The sequence below is a fragment of the Sinocyclocheilus anshuiensis genome, unplaced genomic scaffold (genome assembly GCF_001515605.1).
Source record: "Sinocyclocheilus anshuiensis isolate Anshui unplaced genomic scaffold, SAMN03320099.WGS_v1.1 scaffold1393, whole genome shotgun sequence".
NCBI classification, from domain to species: Eukaryota; Metazoa; Chordata; class Actinopteri; order Cypriniformes; family Cyprinidae; genus Sinocyclocheilus; species Sinocyclocheilus anshuiensis.
In genome coordinates this window covers 263,833-282,219 of record NW_015548343.1, presented here as the reverse complement: position 1 = coordinate 282,219, position 18,387 = coordinate 263,833, and the positions used below count along the sequence as shown (strand labels likewise).

Here is an 18,387-nt window from a genome sequence, read left to right as displayed (position 1 = left end):
CTCGTTTATAGGAAGAAGTATGTAGGATATTTACCGCAAAGGGAGGATGAAACGAGCAAACTAAGCGAGGTGATCCATCTGCCCATCTCAATGTCACATCCTTCTCTATCTCACTCACTGCAGCAGAGCTATTCTAAGAGAACACATTCGACCCACGCTCTGACAAACAGATCGAGAAAAATAAAAAGTGTATGAGAGAGAAGGAAGGATGAGAGCCTGTAGTGTGGCAGGCCGTCTTTGGAGAGTTAGTGTGCATGCGTGTCAGAGGAGTATGTGCAGATGCTGTAGCGCACATCTGTAAGGCAGCCCGTGCTTCCAGGACCCTGTCCCTTCTCTTCACATCATTAGCCACACAAGGCATTGCCGATGGCAACTCCAGAAAAGAGGCGACTCGGTGAGCGTAAAGCACGTTTTAAAATGAAAGGGCATAAGATGCATTTGGTTGCTGCATGTGAGGGGCCGTTGAAAGGTGCGTAGCTTTGATCTTTTTCCCTCATCCCTTCTTCCATAAGGGTCCTTAAAGAGCCATCAGCCTGGATGAAAACGACTGGAGTCCTGGCCAGGAATACAAGTCGTCTTCTTTTCTAAAGCAGATGAACTATCACTGTTTTTGTGAGCCAGAGGCTTTTTGAAAGGATGTTGATTTGCACAGATTGAAGATTTTCTCTTTGACTTTTTGCTACCGAAACCAGTGCCAAACACTAACCGTGCCAACCAGAAGCAAGAATTTATTTCACTAGTATTTTTGCATTTTTGTTGATCCATTTAAGCCATTGAAACTCAATTTGCACCAACATTAGTTCACAATTTTTACCTTATCTTCACTATTAGTCTTTTTAACTATAATAGCATGTAACGGTTCCCAAGGTGAAAAGTTTATGTGTCCATCACTTAGTTTAAGTCAAAAACAACAAGCAGCTTTTGATCCCCAAAATAGGGAGAACAGTGCATTATTGGTTAAACATGCTTTATGTAAGAGTGGCCGATACGAATGCATTAACCTGAAAGAGTTTGGCTCCTGATCGATTGATCGATGGATGGATGGGCTTATGGATGGCTGGCACAAGCCTCATTAAACTTTCCAAAGTGAGCTGCTGCTAATTCTGTTGATTAGTCGTCTGTTCCTCTCACTAAGGCCCGTTTAACTCTTCCTCTCCATCAGATCTCTTTAGTCATCCATCTTGTTTGCTCCTCCCTCTTCTACGGACTCTGCACATTTAGAGCAGAACCCTCAGAAGTCTCTGAAGGGTTTAGATACTGAAGCCATACGTCTCATAGCCATACTAACGTCAAGATCCTTGCCATCATTGCAAGGATTCAGCTTGGTCATTCGGAAAGAACAGGTGCATGGGTATATTCAGGAATATCTTTAGAGCTGTGCATGTTCAATGGTGGTCCAGGTTTGACGTTCCGTAATCTGCCATATTCACCAGCGAGCCATTGACGCATTTACTGTGTTGACAGTGGGACGACGTTTAAAGTTGTCACACTACTTGAAAAGACGCTCTTTAACACTTAGGATAGGTCTTTGGTGTGTCTGCTTGACGATCTCCACGTGTTTCACATTGACGGATGAATCCTGACTTCATGCCTGTTCAGTGGGCTCAACCATGCTGTCCTGCCAGAACTGGGCCCAAGCCCCCATTTGTTTTATTCTGTTGGGTTGAGCTAAATCCAGAGCAGAGACACTCACGCAAGAGGGTCCAACACACATAGACCCTCAAACTTTTTCAAGTTCAACCTTCCATTTCCTCTCTTCCTTTCCTGAACACTTCTTCCTTTCTGGCCTGACTTGTGTCATCAAACCAGGAACTAATATTTACCTGCTGCTTGTTACACTTTGTGAGTGCCCTAACCGACCTACACTCTTCTATAGCCTTCGTAATGAGCCTTTGTCCCGTGGTGCCGCCTTTAGAGAAAAGATCAGCTGTTCCCAATTTCTGAACACTTGCTCGTTCATTGCTTCGTCCTACCTTTATCTCTAGCCACAATGACTTCCTTCTGAAACTCGAAAAGATGAAGTACTTAGTATTTTTCTTGAGAACTGACACTGTTAGCCTGATTATGTGGAATGCACAACAGAACCTCAGTGACATTGAAAGGTATTCTTGTTAGTCTCACAAGACATTCTCATTGCAAAGCAACAACGATTTGAGATTTGTTTACAAGACAACATCAGTTCTTGGAGCTGATGATGACAATTGTTTACAAGTCCATAGAATAGCTGAGTACTAGTAACTGTTTCTTTCTATACGGTTGTTTAGTGAGTTGACAACTGAAGTGCCAACCAGAATAGAGAACATTTGGTGAGACATAGTTTACACTCGCAAACAGAAATGTTTACATGTTGCCCATAAGGTGAACTCCGATTGAGTCTTGAATGAATTGTTAGTGCCATAGATCAGTTCAGTTACACAGACTTAAACAAACCACCTTTAAGAAGAAGTTGTACCCATGACTTTCTGACACTTTAAAAGGTTTACATTGTTAAAATATACATTTTGTTTACAGGACTAAATTGCTTGCAACAAAAGTCAAGATTCAAATATTTGTTCCTGTTGTTTCTCATTTGTGCCATTTTCATATATTTAAATAGAATTTGTTCATTGAGAAGAGTCAACATTTTTAATTTTGTGCCAAATCAAAATTTTCAAAAATTCCAGCTCTCACACATTAAAGCATAAAATTGTATATAGATTTACCTTATTCTTTGAGGTTTATAATTTCCTCAGAAATATGTTTACACCCTAACTGAGTCTCATACATTTTTCTTTAACCCAAACTCCTGCACTTGGATGCGCATTTTGCATATTAAATAATTTGCATACTAGTGTATGCACACGTGAAAGAGAGATTAACTTGTCTACATGCCTTATATATCGCCACACTGACTTGCAATATTTGATAGACATCAGCTTTTTGTAGGCCTCAGAAGTCTTTTGTACTAAGGCTTCACATTTTTTTTTCATCTTTGATAAAATAAAGCCCCTTGTATCAAGATGCCACCCGCTGCCATCTTGCTTTTCTTCCTGTTTGGCCCTGTGGTCTCCACAGTGACTATTACCTCGGAACGCTCCTCCGTGAATGGGGGCCCGGTGCTGCTTCTGTTGCGAGGACGCAGCCGCAAGTTCCCTCAGCCCGATGTGCGGGGCAAGGAGGCAGCTGCCATGGCAGCAGATCCAGAGGCAGCCGAGATCCCTCCGAGACCACTGCCGCAGATTATGATACCCCGCAACGTGACGGCCGATGCCCTGAAGCCCCCACTGGGTGCCGCGCAGGTCGCCCCTCCTCCTCGGCGACTGGTGGACGTGGACGTGTGTCAGGGCTACTACGATGTGATGGGACAGTTTGACAACACTTTCAACTGCACCAAGGGCACCTACATCTACTGCTGCGGCACCTGCCATTATCGCTTCTGCTGCGAGCACCAGCGCAACCGTCTAGACCAAGACTCCTGCACTAATTACCGCTCACCCGACTGGGCCGTCACGGCGGGACCTATCACCCAGCCTCCCATCCGACACGACCCAGATTTCGACCCGCTGCAGCAACAGAACAACAACACGGCTTACGTCATTGGAGGAGTCATCTCTTTTACCATGGCTATGGCCATTGGGGTTAAAGTGGCCTTCCATAAACTGTCTCGACGACCGAGGAACAGAGACATCAACATGCCTAGGTGAGTTAAAGGCCCATTATGACCGGGCTCATGATGTGGAAGGAGACAATGCTGTACACATCTGAGTCCGCATCAGTGACTGCCATCTGAAGAGATCTGTAGTGACTTTGATGTCAGACTCTTTCAGACGCCTTTTGATTCCGTCATGCACTCATCCTTTATTTTTACTGTTTATATCTCTCTCTTCAGAGCGCTGGTGGACATTCTGCGTCACCAGTCCAGTCCAGTCCAGCAAGGAGAGAGGAACAACAGCACGGTCCTCACAACCGCCACCTCCAGCGAGGGCACGCTGGGGCGGACGTCGAAAAGCTTCTATGCTCCCATCCTCCAGAGCAAAGACAACCGGAGTAAGTCTATCTCACACACTCATAAGAGTTTTAGAATTAATAAAAAGCTAATTTGTATGCAAAGGGCATAATTGATGTAGTCACAACGTGTATAAATTTGTAGGGGTATGTATAATCAGATATAAGTAGAAGGGGGGTTTGAATTGTAGAAACAAGGCAGAAATGAAGTGGAGGCATGATTTACTTGACAGATCGACTGTGTGAGTGTATGAGGTATGATGTAGAACAGAGGATGTGTCAGAAATGAGTCAGATTAATTCTGTTTCAGAGGCAAATGATGCTATGTAACCACATGCAACTAGAGCAGCAAGTAAAGGAGGAGGTGTTTTCCACCTTTAAAGCTAAAGCGTTATCGACTAACATCCAAAGTAGGAATGCTCAAAAGTATAAAACTCGGGGGCAACTTTCAGGAAGTGAGGAGTAATCAGTGGCCAGTGAATAAAATAGAAAAATCTTGTAGTAATGCTAGTTGTTTATCAGCTGGTTTTGAGGAATGCAGTAACCAGCAATTACACATATGTCTTAGACTGGTTAAGTGATGTTTTTAAAAGATGCTTTTCATTTTCCCCAAACAGTGTAGTTAAAGTGAATTTAAACGTAAATGTTATTTAGACCTAAAACACGTTCACACTACATGTTCAAAAGTTTGAGGTATGTAAGATTTTTAAATGTTTTTCTATTGTTATTTTTAAATAAGTCTCTTATGCTCACCAAGGCAGCATTTTTTTGATCAAAAATACAGTCAAAACAGTAATATTGTGAAATGTTATTAAAGCGTGAAATAAGTTTTTCAATTATAATACATTTTAAAATAAAACTTACCCATTACTCCAGTCTTTAGTGTCACATGATCCTTTAGGCATATTATTTTCAATGTTGAAAACATTTGTGCTGCTTACAGTAATATTTTAAAACCATGATGCAATGTTTTAGGATTCTTTGAAAATAAGTTCAAAAGAACATCAATAGAAATATTTTGTAACATTATAAATGTCTTTAATGTCACTTTTTAGCTATTTATTTCATCTTTGCTTAAAAGTTTTGAACAGTAGTGTATATGCTTTTGTAAAATTCATAAATACTTTCAAAATGTGTTTTTTAATACTTCATATGCAAGAAAAAAATCACTATAATTAATTTCAAGGATGTAGACAAACTTTAAAACTGGGGAGACCAAAGGTAAAATTTGACTAAGCTGTCATTTAAAAATATATTAAAAGAATAATATTATGAGGATGCACCCCTAGTTGTTTGTGGTATTTAGCCTTGATTTCACAGTTGGTGTTTTTTTAGGATTGAGTCCATTTTGTCTTGAATTGTCTGTTTTCACTCTCAACTTTTCAATGTTTGTCTACAATTGCTAAATGAAACCCATGCTTTTTAAATATGCTGCAGGCAGTCTGTCCAATCAGTGATGAGAGTCTTTTAGTGGCACCAATAAGTTGTGAAAAAAAAAAGGTTCACCATTGTCGAAAAAGAAATATAATAAGACAAAACTGCATCACTGACATAAGTGCTTGCAGTCTAGACTGCTTCTTTCGTTATAACTGGAGCGTTATTTTTGCGTTGTATTTTTCAATTGCAGTACTGATACATATTTGGCAAATTCTCTAAAAAGAAATGTGGTGCAGGCCACTGAAAACCTTGTTTCTAAGTTGAGATATTAAACATGCAAAGAGGCCTCACATATATTTTATGAACTGGGAGTGGATCAGTGTTCACTCTGCTCTCTTGCAGCTGGGAAACACAGTTTTGGCCAGACTGGGTCCAGTCCTAAACACACAGCTACTATCGGTAAGCCAAGGAGCTTAGGCAGAGTGTGCGAATGTGTCACTTGTGTGAGAGCGCCAGTAAGAAAGCTTCAGATTTGTCTGTGTGTATTTGTCACTGCCTTTGCTTTGGCTTGGTCTTGTTGGTTCGAGTGTGTTTGCTCGTGACCTCCCACTCTGTCGCTACCCTGAGCTATTTTCTTGTTGTTTGTCCTGCACCCAGCGCTGTTTGCACCAGTCACCAAAGCTTCAGTAAATATGCTGGCATGCATAGTAGCAGAATGCCAAAATTATGAAGAAAAAAAAGCGTCTTTTCTTCATGTTTATGTATGTTATATATTCATTTATGTTTATCTTATACGATAAAAAGAAAGCATATGAATGTGAAATTTAACCAATATATTGGGAGAAAAAATACTGATGTTCTGGATTGCACCTTCTGTTTTCACAGTGGCAAAATGAAAAATTATCTATCTATCTATCTATCTATCTATCTATCTATCTATCTATCTATCTGTCTATCGTTCTATCTATCGTTCTATCTATCGTTCTATCGTTCTGTCTATCGTTCTATCATTCTATCTATCATTTTGTCTCTTTCTATCTATCGTTCTATCGTTCTGTCTCTATCTATCGTTCTATCATTCTGTCTATCGTTCTGTCTATTGTTCTATGTTTTATCGTTCTATCATTCTGTCTATCGTTCTGTATTGTTCTATGTTTTATCGTTCTGTCTATCGTTCTATGTTTTATCGTTCTATCATTCTGTCTATCGTTCTATCATTCTATCTATCGTTCTATCTATTCTGTTTTATCGTTCTCTCATTCTGTCTATCGTTCTATCATTCTATCTATCGTTCTATCTATTCTGTTTTATCGTTCTCTCATTCTGTCTATCGTTCTATCATTCTATCTATCGTTCTATCTATTCTGTTTTATCGTTCTCTCATTCTGTCTATCGTTCTATCATTCTATCTATCGTTCTATCTATTCTGTTTTATCGTTCTCTCATTCTGTCTATCGTTCTATCATTCTATCTATCGTTCTATCTATTCTGTTTTATCGTTCTCTCATTCTGTCTATCGTTCTATCATTCTATCTATCGTTCTATCTATTCTGTTTTATCGTTCTCTCATTCTGTCTATCGTTCTATCATTCTATCTATCGTTCTATCTATTCTGTTTTATCGTTCTCTCATTCTGTCTATCGTTCTATCATTCTATCTATCGTTCTATCTATTCTGTTTTATCGTTCTCTCATTCTGTCTATCGTTCTATCATTCTATCTATCGTTCTATCTATTCTGTTTTATCGTTCTCTCATTCTGTCTATCGTTCTATCATTCTATCTATCGTTCTATCTATTCTGTTTTATCGTTCTCTCATTCTGTCTATCGTTCTATCATTCTATCTATCGTTCTATCTATTCTGTTTTATCGTTCTCTCATTCTGTCTATCGTTCTATCATTCTATCTATCGTTCTATCTATTCTGTTTTATCGTTCTCTCATTCTGTCTATCGTTCTATCATTCTATCTATCGTTCTATCTATTCTGTTTTATCGTTCTCTCATTCTGTCTATCGTTCTATCATTCTATCTATCGTTCTATCTATTCTGTTTTATCGTTCTCTCATTCTGTCTATCGTTCTATCATTCTATCTATCGTTCTATCTATTCTGTTTTATCGTTCTCTCATTCTGTCTATCGTTCTATCATTCTATCTATCGTTCTATCTATTCTGTTTTATCGTTCTCTCATTCTGTCTATCGTTCTATCATTCTATCTATCGTTCTATCTATTCTGTTTTATCGTTCTCTCATTCTGTCTATCGTTCTATCATTCTATCTATCGTTCTATCTATTCTGTTTTATCGTTCTCTCATTCTGTCTATCGTTCTATCATTCTATCTATCGTTCTATCTATTCTGTTTTATCGTTCTCTCATTCTGTCTATCGTTCTATCATTCTATCTATCGTTCTATCTATTCTGTTTTATCGTTCTCTCATTCTGTCTATCGTTCTATCATTCTATCTATCGTTCTATCTATTCTGTTTTATCGTTCTCTCATTCTGTCTATCGTTCTATCATTCTATCTATCGTTCTATCTATTCTGTTTTATCGTTCTCTCATTCTGTCTATCGTTCTATCATTCTATCTATCGTTCTATCTATTCTGTTTTATCGTTCTCTCATTCTGTCTATCGTTCTATCATTCTATCTATCGTTCTATCTATTCTGTTTTATCGTTCTCTCATTCTGTCTATCGTTCTATCATTCTATCTATCGTTCTATCTATTCTGTTTTATCGTTCTCTCATTCTGTCTATCGTTCTATCATTCTATCTATCGTTCTATCTATTCTGTTTTATCGTTCTCTCATTCTGTCTATCGTTCTATCATTCTATCTATCGTTCTATCTATTCTGTTTTATCGTTCTCTCATTCTGTCTATCGTTCTATCATTCTATCTATCGTTCTATCTATTCTGTTTTATCGTTCTCTCATTCTGTCTATCGTTCTATCATTCTATCTATCGTTCTATCTATTCTGTTTTATCGTTCTCTCATTCTGTCTATCGTTCTATCATTCTATCTATCGTTCTATCTATTCTGTTTTATCGTTCTCTCATTCTGTCTATCGTTCTATCATTCTATCTATCGTTCTATCTATTCTGTTTTATCGTTCTCTCATTCTGTCTATCGTTCTATCATTCTATCTATCGTTCTATCTATTCTGTTTTATCGTTCTCTCATTCTGTCTATCGTTCTATCATTCTATCTATCGTTCTATCTATTCTGTTTTATCGTTCTCTCATTCTGTCTATCGTTCTATCATTCTATCTATCGTTCTATCTATTCTGTTTTATCGTTCTCTCATTCTGTCTATCGTTCTATCATTCTATCTATCGTTCTATCTATTCTGTTTTATCGTTCTCTCATTCTGTCTATCGTTCTATCATTCTATCTATCGTTCTATCTATTCTGTTTTATCGTTCTCTCATTCTGTCTATCGTTCTATCATTCTATCTATCGTTCTATCTATTCTGTTTTATCGTTCTCTCATTCTGTCTATCGTTCTATCATTCTATCTATCGTTCTATCTATTCTGTTTTATCGTTCTCTCATTCTGTCTATCGTTCTATCATTCTATCTATCGTTCTATCTATTCTGTTTTATCGTTCTCTCATTCTGTCTATCGTTCTATCATTCTATCTATCGTTCTATCTATTCTGTTTTATCGTTCTCTCATTCTGTCTATCGTTCTATCATTCTATCTATCGTTCTATCTATTCTGTTTTATCGTTCTCTCATTCTGTCTATCGTTCTATCATTCTATCTATCGTTCTATCTATTGTTCTATGTTTTATCGTTCTATCATTCTATCTATCTATGATCTGCCAATCTTCAAGGCCCTTTATTTTTTTCAAGTTGAAATGTTTAATTTCTTTAAATGCTACCTCAATTCAAATTCATACTAAAAAATAGAATTTGAATTTAAAATGCATTGTCATTTCAGTTTCTAAATGGTTCACATCCCAGATATTTTGTCTGTTATTTTTTTAATTTCTTTTCTTTTCTTTTATTATTTTGCTTCTGGGAGGGTGGGTGGTGGAAAGAAATTTGTAAAGCCAAAAGAGGAATTTTGTTTATTAACACATCTTGTATAATGTACATTTTTCAGTTCTTCCTCTTCTTTGGATGGATAGAATATTTATATGCCACTTATATCATTAAATATAGTGTGTATATATATATATATACTATATTTATGTATATTTTATATATTTATATTTATTTACTATATATATATGTATGTATATTATATACTATATTATGTATGATATTTACATACAATATTTTGTAACATATATGTGAGAATCATAACAGTTTTATTCTGAAGTAATATTAAAAGCCTTTAACTTCATGAGACACAATAACACAAATTGCATGCCAGGGTGAATTTGGGCTGGTGGGCTGAACTGGACTGCTAACTTCAAGGTACCTAAGTTGTAAATCTCAGCAAGATGATCTATGAACTGGAGAGTTGCTGAGATCCCCTTGTGACCACTGTGCCCTTGACTACATTTAATCTGCAGTGCTTAACCCAAGGTTGCTCCGGGGGGACTCTCCCTGTAGTACGTGCAGAGCAAATTACTTATAAAAGTGTCAGTGGAACAAATTACTACATGAATAAGGATATTATCATTACATAAGGATATAATAAATTTAGTGGAACGACGAATAAGACAATATTCTAGTCACATATCTCTACACAAATACTCCAGTTCCATTGTATTCTAGGTTATTATTAGACATCTGCCTTTGTCATTCAGAGACTCGGGATACAGCTTCAGTGTAATCAGACACATATATCATTTAAATCATTTTTAGACACATAAATCATTTAATCAGACACACATTCTGCATTCGACCCAGATAGATATGCTTGAACTATGAACACATCAGTTGTTGGTGTTTGTCTTACTGTCTTTTGTTCTTCTCTCTTAGAGAGAGTTCCACGCATGAACAACACCCAGCTGGCCTCCACAGGAACACTGCTGTCCAGCAAGCACAATAATTCTGGCTTTCACCCTTCCTTCTCTCACTCCTTCCACAACCTTGCCCAGCTACCTCCATCATACGAGACCGTCATGAAACCAGAGCTCAACCGCTACAGTTCCCTCAAGAGACTAGGTGAGTGTGCGTCTGAAAAAGAGAGTGTGTAATTTCAGAACTGCTACTACCGGTACTCAGAGGGTCTTTGTGAGGGAGTGTAGCATGGGGTCAACTGCTGCTGTTTTAGGAAGGATGTCCTGTGGCATTGTAGATTTTTTTACATGTATAATTTCATCAGCATGTTGGGGAACAAATATTTCAGTTTGATCATATTTATATTCAATCAATGCTTGAAAACTAAAATTGAAAGAATTTGGAAATTACTACAACAAAAAGGTGACTTACAGTCAAAATGGCTTTTTAAAAAGAGTTGAGATTAAAGGAGTAGTTCACTTTCAGAATGAAAATTCTGTCATCATATACCCCCCCCCAAATTGTTCCAAACCTGTATGAGTTTCTTTCTTCTGTTCAACACAAAAGAAGTTATTTTGAAAAATGTTGGGATCTGAACAGTTGATGAGCACCACTGACTTCCATAATATTTTTTCCCCCTACTATGGAATTCAATGGTGCTCATCAACTGTCGGATCCCAACATTTTTCAAAATATCTTCTTTCGTGTTCAACAGAAGTAAGAAACTCATACAGGTTTGGAACAAGTGGGGGGTGAGTAAATGATGACAGAATTTTAATTCTGAAAGTGAACTACTCCTTTAAAGGGATACTCCACCCCAAAATGAAAATTTAGTCATTAATCAGTTACCCCATGTCGTTCCAAACCGGTAAAAGCTTCGTTCGTCTTCGGAACACAATTTAAGATATTTTGGATGAAAACCGGGAGGCTTGTGACTGTCCCATAGACTGTCAAGTAAATTACACTGTCAAGGTCCAGAAAAGTATGAAAAGCATCGTCAGAATAGTCCATCTGCCATCAGTGGTTCAACCATAACGTTATGAAGCGACGAGAATACTTTTTGTACGCGAAGAAAACAAAAATAACGACTTTATTCAACAATTCGTCTCCTCTATGTCTGTCCGCATCACCGTAGCACCATTTTGGAGAATATGGGACGAACGCAGGCAGCTTATGCTCTTCTGTGTCAGCCGCGCCACAAGGATGTGCTGTTTTCTTTCAAATCACAGCGTAAATACACATAGAAAACGTATCCTTGTGGCGCGGCTGACACAGAAGAGCATAAGCTGCCTGCATTCGGAAGAACGAAGCTTCTATGGGTTTGGAACGACATGGGGGTAAGTGATCAATGACAACATTTTCATTTTGGGGTGGAGTATCCCTTTAACCTCTATTATACCTAGCATTACCATACATTTCATATTCGGATACTCTCTGTATATTTTAGCCAGATTACATTTTACACCTTCAACTCTAGTGTGACTGCATGGTGTGATCTCACTTTACCACACAAAATGCAAATCTCCACATACATAATACAAGAGAGGTTATGTTAAACTGACATTATATCAGTTAAATCCGAATTTAAATAAATGTTATGAACATTGATGGATAATTCAGAATTCTTTCCATCATGTCATGCTTTTACTTTCTTTATGAACCCTGTAGTTTGTTTAAATAATTTTGATAAATAATCAGACTAAAGATAATGCATTAATAATAATAATAATAATAATTCTTTACATTTATATAGCGCTTTTCTAGGCACTCAAAGCACTTTACATTGTCAGGGGGTATCTCCTCATCCACCACCAGTGTGCAGCATCCACCTGGATGATGCGACGGCAGCCATAGTGCGCCAGAATGCCCACCACACACCAGCTTACTGGTGGAGAGGAGACAGAGTGATGAAGCCAATCAGTAGATATGGGGATTGTTAGGAGGCCATGATGATCAGAGGCCAATGGGCAAATTTGGCCAGGATGCCGAGGTCACACCTCTACTCTTTTCGAAAGACATCCTGGGATTTTTAATGACCACAGAGAGTCAGGACCTCGGTTTAACGTCTCATCCGAAGGACGGTGCTTTTTGACAGTATAGTGTCCCCGTCACTATACTGGGGCGTTAGGACCCACACAGACCACAGGGTGAGCACCCCCTGCTGGTCTCACTAACACCTCTTCCAGCAGCAACCTAGTTTTCCCAGGAGGTCTCCCATCCAGGTACTGACCAGGCTCAGCCCTTCTTAGCTTCAGTAGGTAACCAGTCTTGGGCTACAGGGTGATATGGCTGCCGGCCCTTAATGCCGGGCATTAAGAATCATGAACTAAAAATGAACAATTTTTACAGCATCTAGTTTAAAATGAATTCATAAATATATACTTGTTCTTTGTTATTAAAACATTAAGATATTGATGTTAACATATACTTTGTTCATTTTAAAATATATGCTTTATTTACATTAAATATTAAGTATTGAAATATAAAAAAATTGTAGTACAAGTAAATTAACATTAACCACCATGAATAAATGCTGTAAAAGTAATGTTCATTGTTTGTTCATAAGGCCTAATGCATGATCTGTTTATGAACTGAACCTAATTGTGAGGTGTTACCAAAAAATCTGCAATGCAGCGTTTTTAGCGATTATTTTTACCATTGCATATTACATGCATAGATGAATGCAGAAAACACATTTGCATGTTACACCTTCATTAAATGTGGTTTACATCTGTCCCAGACCAGAGGTTCAATCACATTGCATCGTTTACAGTTTTTCTCAGTCGCTTTGGTGCATTTCTCGAATCATCCTTAATATTTGCAAAGAAGTATGTGCATTTCTCAAAACAGTTTGTACAAACAGCACCACACAATGGATTACCTGCAAAAGCCTGTAACTTACTCAAAATCTTTAGTTCGTCTCTCAAAAGCAAGTATTTATGTCAATGAACATATCAGTGCCATCAGAATGAAAAGTCCTTGTGTCATTGTTCACAAACAAGATAGTCAAAATGCTTAGTCATGTTGTCAATATAACAGTGCACTTTGTTAGTATTACCTGATGTAAACTATGGCAACAGTTTGGATGACAGTTACTGTATTGAAATGCAGAAGGCTGCACTTCTTATGTATGTCATATATCCATTTCAAAAGTACAAATTTACACATTATTGTATGTGGGATATTGATTGAAAGAGACTAGATAGGATTCACAGTTACACTTTACTAGTGGTCTGACAAAACAAAACGAAAAAACCCAAAAAACCTTAACAACGTCAATGTGATAGAAAATAAATATGGGCACAAAGGCGAAAATAAAAATGAGAAAGTCTATTGTCAGAATTTGTAACTCTTGTGTTGTCCTCTGTCTATACAGTATAAGCTTTCCAACTGAAGATTCATGAGATGAACCTTTAAGCTATTTCAGAGAAATGGTTTATCATTGGTTGAGCTACATTCTCTTCATTAGTGAAAGTCAAGATTCACTTGCACAATTCATGCCAAATTTACAAAAAGTCTAATAATAATGTGTAAAAAATGTGCTTGACAGTTTATGACAACTAGATGAACCATTTTGCATTTAATGACTTATACGATGAACTAAAGACTAGATGTTTTGAGGGGTAAGACTATTGCACAGAAAAATACATTTTGAGCAACATGACATTAGCAACTGATCATGTAGGAAACCGCATACAAATGTACATAATCAATTGCATGAATGTACCAAAGCAATCGCAACTTGTTCAAAAGAATGAGAAACTGCTTTTATGATGTGCACAAGTTACTAGATGATGTGGAGGTTGAACAAGTAGTTTTGAGAATTTCATTTCTGATCTGAGAAATGCACCAAAGCGACTGAGAAAAACTGTAAAAGTAAGTATTTATGACAATGAACATATCAGTGCCATCAGAATGAAAAGTCCTTGTGTCATTGTTCACAAACAAGCTTAGTCATGTTGTCAATATAACAATGCACTCTGTTAGTATCACCTGATGTAAACTATGGCAACAGTTTGGATGACAGTTACTGTAGAAGGCTGCACTTCTGTATGCCATATATCCATTTCAAAAGTACTGTATGTGGGATATTGATTGAAAGAGACTGGATAGGATTCACAGTTACACTTGAGCTATTTCAGAAAACTGGTTTATCATTGGTTGATCTACATTCTCTTTATTAGTGAAAGTCAAGATTCACTTGCACAATTCATGGCAAATTTACAAAAAGTCTAATAGAAATGTGTAGAAAATATGCTTGACAGTTTATGACAACTAGATCAACCATTTTGCATTTAATGACTTATACGATGAACTAATGACTAGATGTTTTGAGGGGTAAGACTGTTGCACAGAGAACTATGTAATACATTTTGAGCAACATGACATTAGCAACTGATAATGTAGGAAACCGCAGATAAATGTACATAATCAATTGCATGAATGTACCAAAGCAATCTCAACTTGTTCAAAAGAATGAGAAACTGCTTTTATAATGTGCACAATTGACTAGATGATGTGGAAGTTGAACAAGTAGTTTTGAGAATTTCATTTCTGATCTGAGAAATGCACCAAAGCGACTGAGAAAAACTGTAAAAGTAAGTATTTATGACAATGAACATATCAGTGCCATCAGAATGAAAAGTCCTTGTGTCATTGTTCACAAACAAGCTTAGTCATGTTGTCAATATAACAATGCACTCTGTTAGTATCACCTGATGTAAACTATGGCAACAGTTTGGATGACAGTTACTATTACTTGAAATGCACAAAGGCGAAAATACAAAATTAGAAATGCAAACACAGGAAACACCAGAATGTTGCTTTTGCATGCAGCACTGTACGAGGAATTGCAGTGCAGTCTGTCTACACCTCCTGACGTGCCAGTCTGTCGGCCTACAGATTTTCATCTACATCACAACGAATATATTTGCAACGTGGAATTGGAGTCATGTGAACCATCTCACAACTTCATATATGTGGCTGAGGCTGGCTTCAACCTGACCAAAAGCAGAAGGCGTGGTTGAAATGTCATCGGCCACAGAGCTTCTGTTGATTTACCAGGCCAACAGGGAGGAAATATCCATTGTCAGAATTTATAACTCTTGTGTTGTCCTCTGTCTATATATGCTTCTCAATTGAAGGTTCATGAGATGCACCTTTGAGCTACTTCAGAGAACTGGTTTATCATTAGCTGATCTACATTCTCTTCATTAGGATGTGCACAAGTGACTAGATGATGTGGAGGTTGAACAAGTAGTTTTGAGAATTTAATTTCTGATCTGAGAAATGCACCAAAGCAACTGAGAAAAACTGTAAATGTGGTCAAGTGCAATCTGATCACCAAAATGCTTGGTAATGGCAGGTGTAATGGGTGAAATTTATGAAAGAAACTAATTTTCATATTTCTTAACTACAGAGAAAAACTTGGATGAATATTCCGGATATTACACCTCCAGGCGAAGGCCAGACAATGCACCACCCAGCTTCCACTCCTCCCAGCACCACCTGCCCTGGGGTGGTGACTTCACACTGGGTGCCCGAGGTACCCTCCCGCTAAACACTTCCCACACGCGCATCCACGTGCCCAGTTCCACTTCCACCCCCAACCCCTACCCATTACCCCAGATGCAGTACAACCCCACATTCGACACGATGAGTAAACCGCCTCGCCGGGTGATGTCCCAAGAACAGCTTCTGGCGCTGGGGGAGGGGAACCCTCTTTCACGCCTCTCCAAGAACCAGCAGCATCTGTATTACAAACCCATGACCACCAGCAAGAGCTCCAACACCCAGACTTTGCGCAAGTCTCACGAACGCCTCCTGGTGTCTCCGGACCGCCTGGAGGAGCGAATGATGGGTGATTACGGCGGGATGGTGCCCACCATGTCCCGTCTCACCCACCACCATAAAGCGCAATCCCAGCAGAACGTGTGTGTGACGCCCTCGCTCGACCGCCATCACATGATCAAAATGAATTCGCACCCTACCTCCGGCCGTGAGCAAGACCACACAGTCGCCACCATGTCCTCCGGTCATGGGGCCGGGAGTTTGGGATGGGGGGAGGTCCACGGCTCCGGAGGAGGACCCGGAGCGATGGCGCACAGCGCTCGACGGATGGCCTTCGCCTCGAAACGCCAGAACACCATTGAACAGCTGCATTTCCTCCACGGGGGAGGTGGGGGAGGGGGCGTAGGGGGTGGAAGTCAGGCGCTGAGGACGGGGAGCAAGAACGAAGTAACCGTGTGAGCGCAAAAAGAAAGATAGTAAGGAGATGATGGATAGATGAGGTGTGATTGCGCAAACCGAAGGGTGGGAAGATGAAGTGTAAAAAAGGCTGAAGACAGAAACAAAGAATGGAAAGGAGGAAGGAAATAAGAAAGGGGTCAGAAATTAGGCCCATATGAAGGGAATACACAATGTATTGCTATTGAGAGAAAGAGGGATGTAAAAACTATAGCATAAGTGATTCTGTAGATCCCTAAATTGCCAAATTCTCAATAAATAGAAATGTGAAGAAGGGCCCAGGTCTCCTCTGACCTGTGAGTAGCAAATAGTGTTTCCATGGCACTATTCAGACATGATCTGAGGAGATACCAAAAGGAAAAGATTAATTATTAGAATAGGCAATGTTTTCTCTAGTTAGTACATTCCAGCTGATGTAAAAAATTGTTTTAGGCGTTAATTTGTTTTTTCCTGAATCCAATGATACAGTTGACCTTGCCTCCAAATTTTTGGTTTCATTCAACGCAAAGTCATTCGCAAAGAGGTGTGTCACATTCATCAGTAAAATAAGGGAACAATGAGATATACTGGATGAAACTGACAAGTGTCCAGTAGTACACTGAATTACCTCACGGAAACAATGATTTGACCAGTCTCAAATCTTATCTGACTTGACTTGGCAATGGATTATGACTTGGGGAGTACTGTGCACATTAAGCAGTTTGCCATCAAGTGAAGAAAATACTGGTAATTCATCAGAGAGAAGAACTTGAGGGCTTGAAAAATGTCACTCATTTTGTGACCTGACACTTTAGTCTGCACTGATAATATAAATCCAAATGCCAACAGCCATATTAGAGCTTATTCATATGGAGTATAATGGAGGAAAACAGTCATTGGGACACAGGTGTTATACTGACGATCAGAGATTTTTAGCCTCCTATACTGAGACTGCATCAAAGCTGACAAGAATACTTGTGGGTTTGATTTTTTTTGCATTGTGGATAACATTTTGGCTGTTTTATGATATTATCAAATGGCTGTCAGATTGATGGGTAAATCAGGTCTGGACTAAAAATGCTCGAGCAGACAGACATTTGGAAGTTTAATTCAGCCATTGAAATCTGATAGAAGTCATGCCTCTTTCTTGCATGTTTGACCAATCAGAGAACAGCTTTGTATGACGTCCTGGAGTCATTACAGATGTTCTGTTATTTATAAGCATTAAGAGCAGAGATTTAATCATGGGCATGCAGTAATGTCAAATAAGACAGCATACTCTTCATACTTAATTTGCAACTCGAGCTGTTGTATTGAAGGGTGAAAGGGTAAAGAGTTTGGTTATACAATGGACAATTTATTCCAAGGGCTATTCTGAAACTTCATGTGTGTCTGTGCTTCCGTGTTCTGACGGCTTTTTATCTTTTCCCTGTGACACGGCTGTGCGGAACATAGGCTATATGCCAATGAGTGTACAAAACAGAAAAACAGAACAAAATCTGCAAAGCTACTTCAAACACTCTGTCACACTAGGATGCATTATTATCTAACCAATGAGTTAGGATTTAGGATTAAAAGGTGTCTTGTTTATCTATATTATATTCAAGAAAAATAAATGTCTTTTTTGTTAGCAATTTCTGTGTTTTTCAGCTGTCTCCACATCAAATGGACACTGTTGTGGTGGAATGTCTGAGAATGACCTGGCTGAGCAAGATTATTGGGCCATAATATAGTATTTTAGATCACTCTGCAATGTTTAAGCTTTTATTAACTTTAACTGAATTTAAATACGTCAAAAAAGGTTTAAAAAAATCAATTAAATCCCGAATGTTCAAATATGTAC

General features: G+C 38.4%; 1 protein-coding gene across 2 annotated transcripts; it reads left to right on the top strand.

Moving 5' to 3' along the window:
* The first annotated feature begins 2,662 nt into the window (after nt 1-2,662).
* On the top strand, nt 2,663-18,387 carry shisa7b (shisa family member 7). Of its 2 annotated transcripts, XM_016444503.1 has the most exons (5): nt 2,663-3,679; nt 3,869-4,026; nt 5,764-5,820; nt 10,299-10,484; nt 15,739-18,387. In XM_016444503.1, the coding sequence occupies exons 1-5, from the start codon at nt 3,000-3,002 to the stop codon at nt 16,566-16,568; spliced, it is 1,911 nt and encodes a 636-aa protein (XP_016299989.1). In that variant the 5' UTR covers nt 2,663-2,999; the 3' UTR covers nt 16,569-18,387. The 2 variants fall into 2 exon arrangements, with proteins under 2 accessions (XP_016299989.1, XP_016299990.1); XM_016444504.1 differs by lacking the exon at nt 5,764-5,820.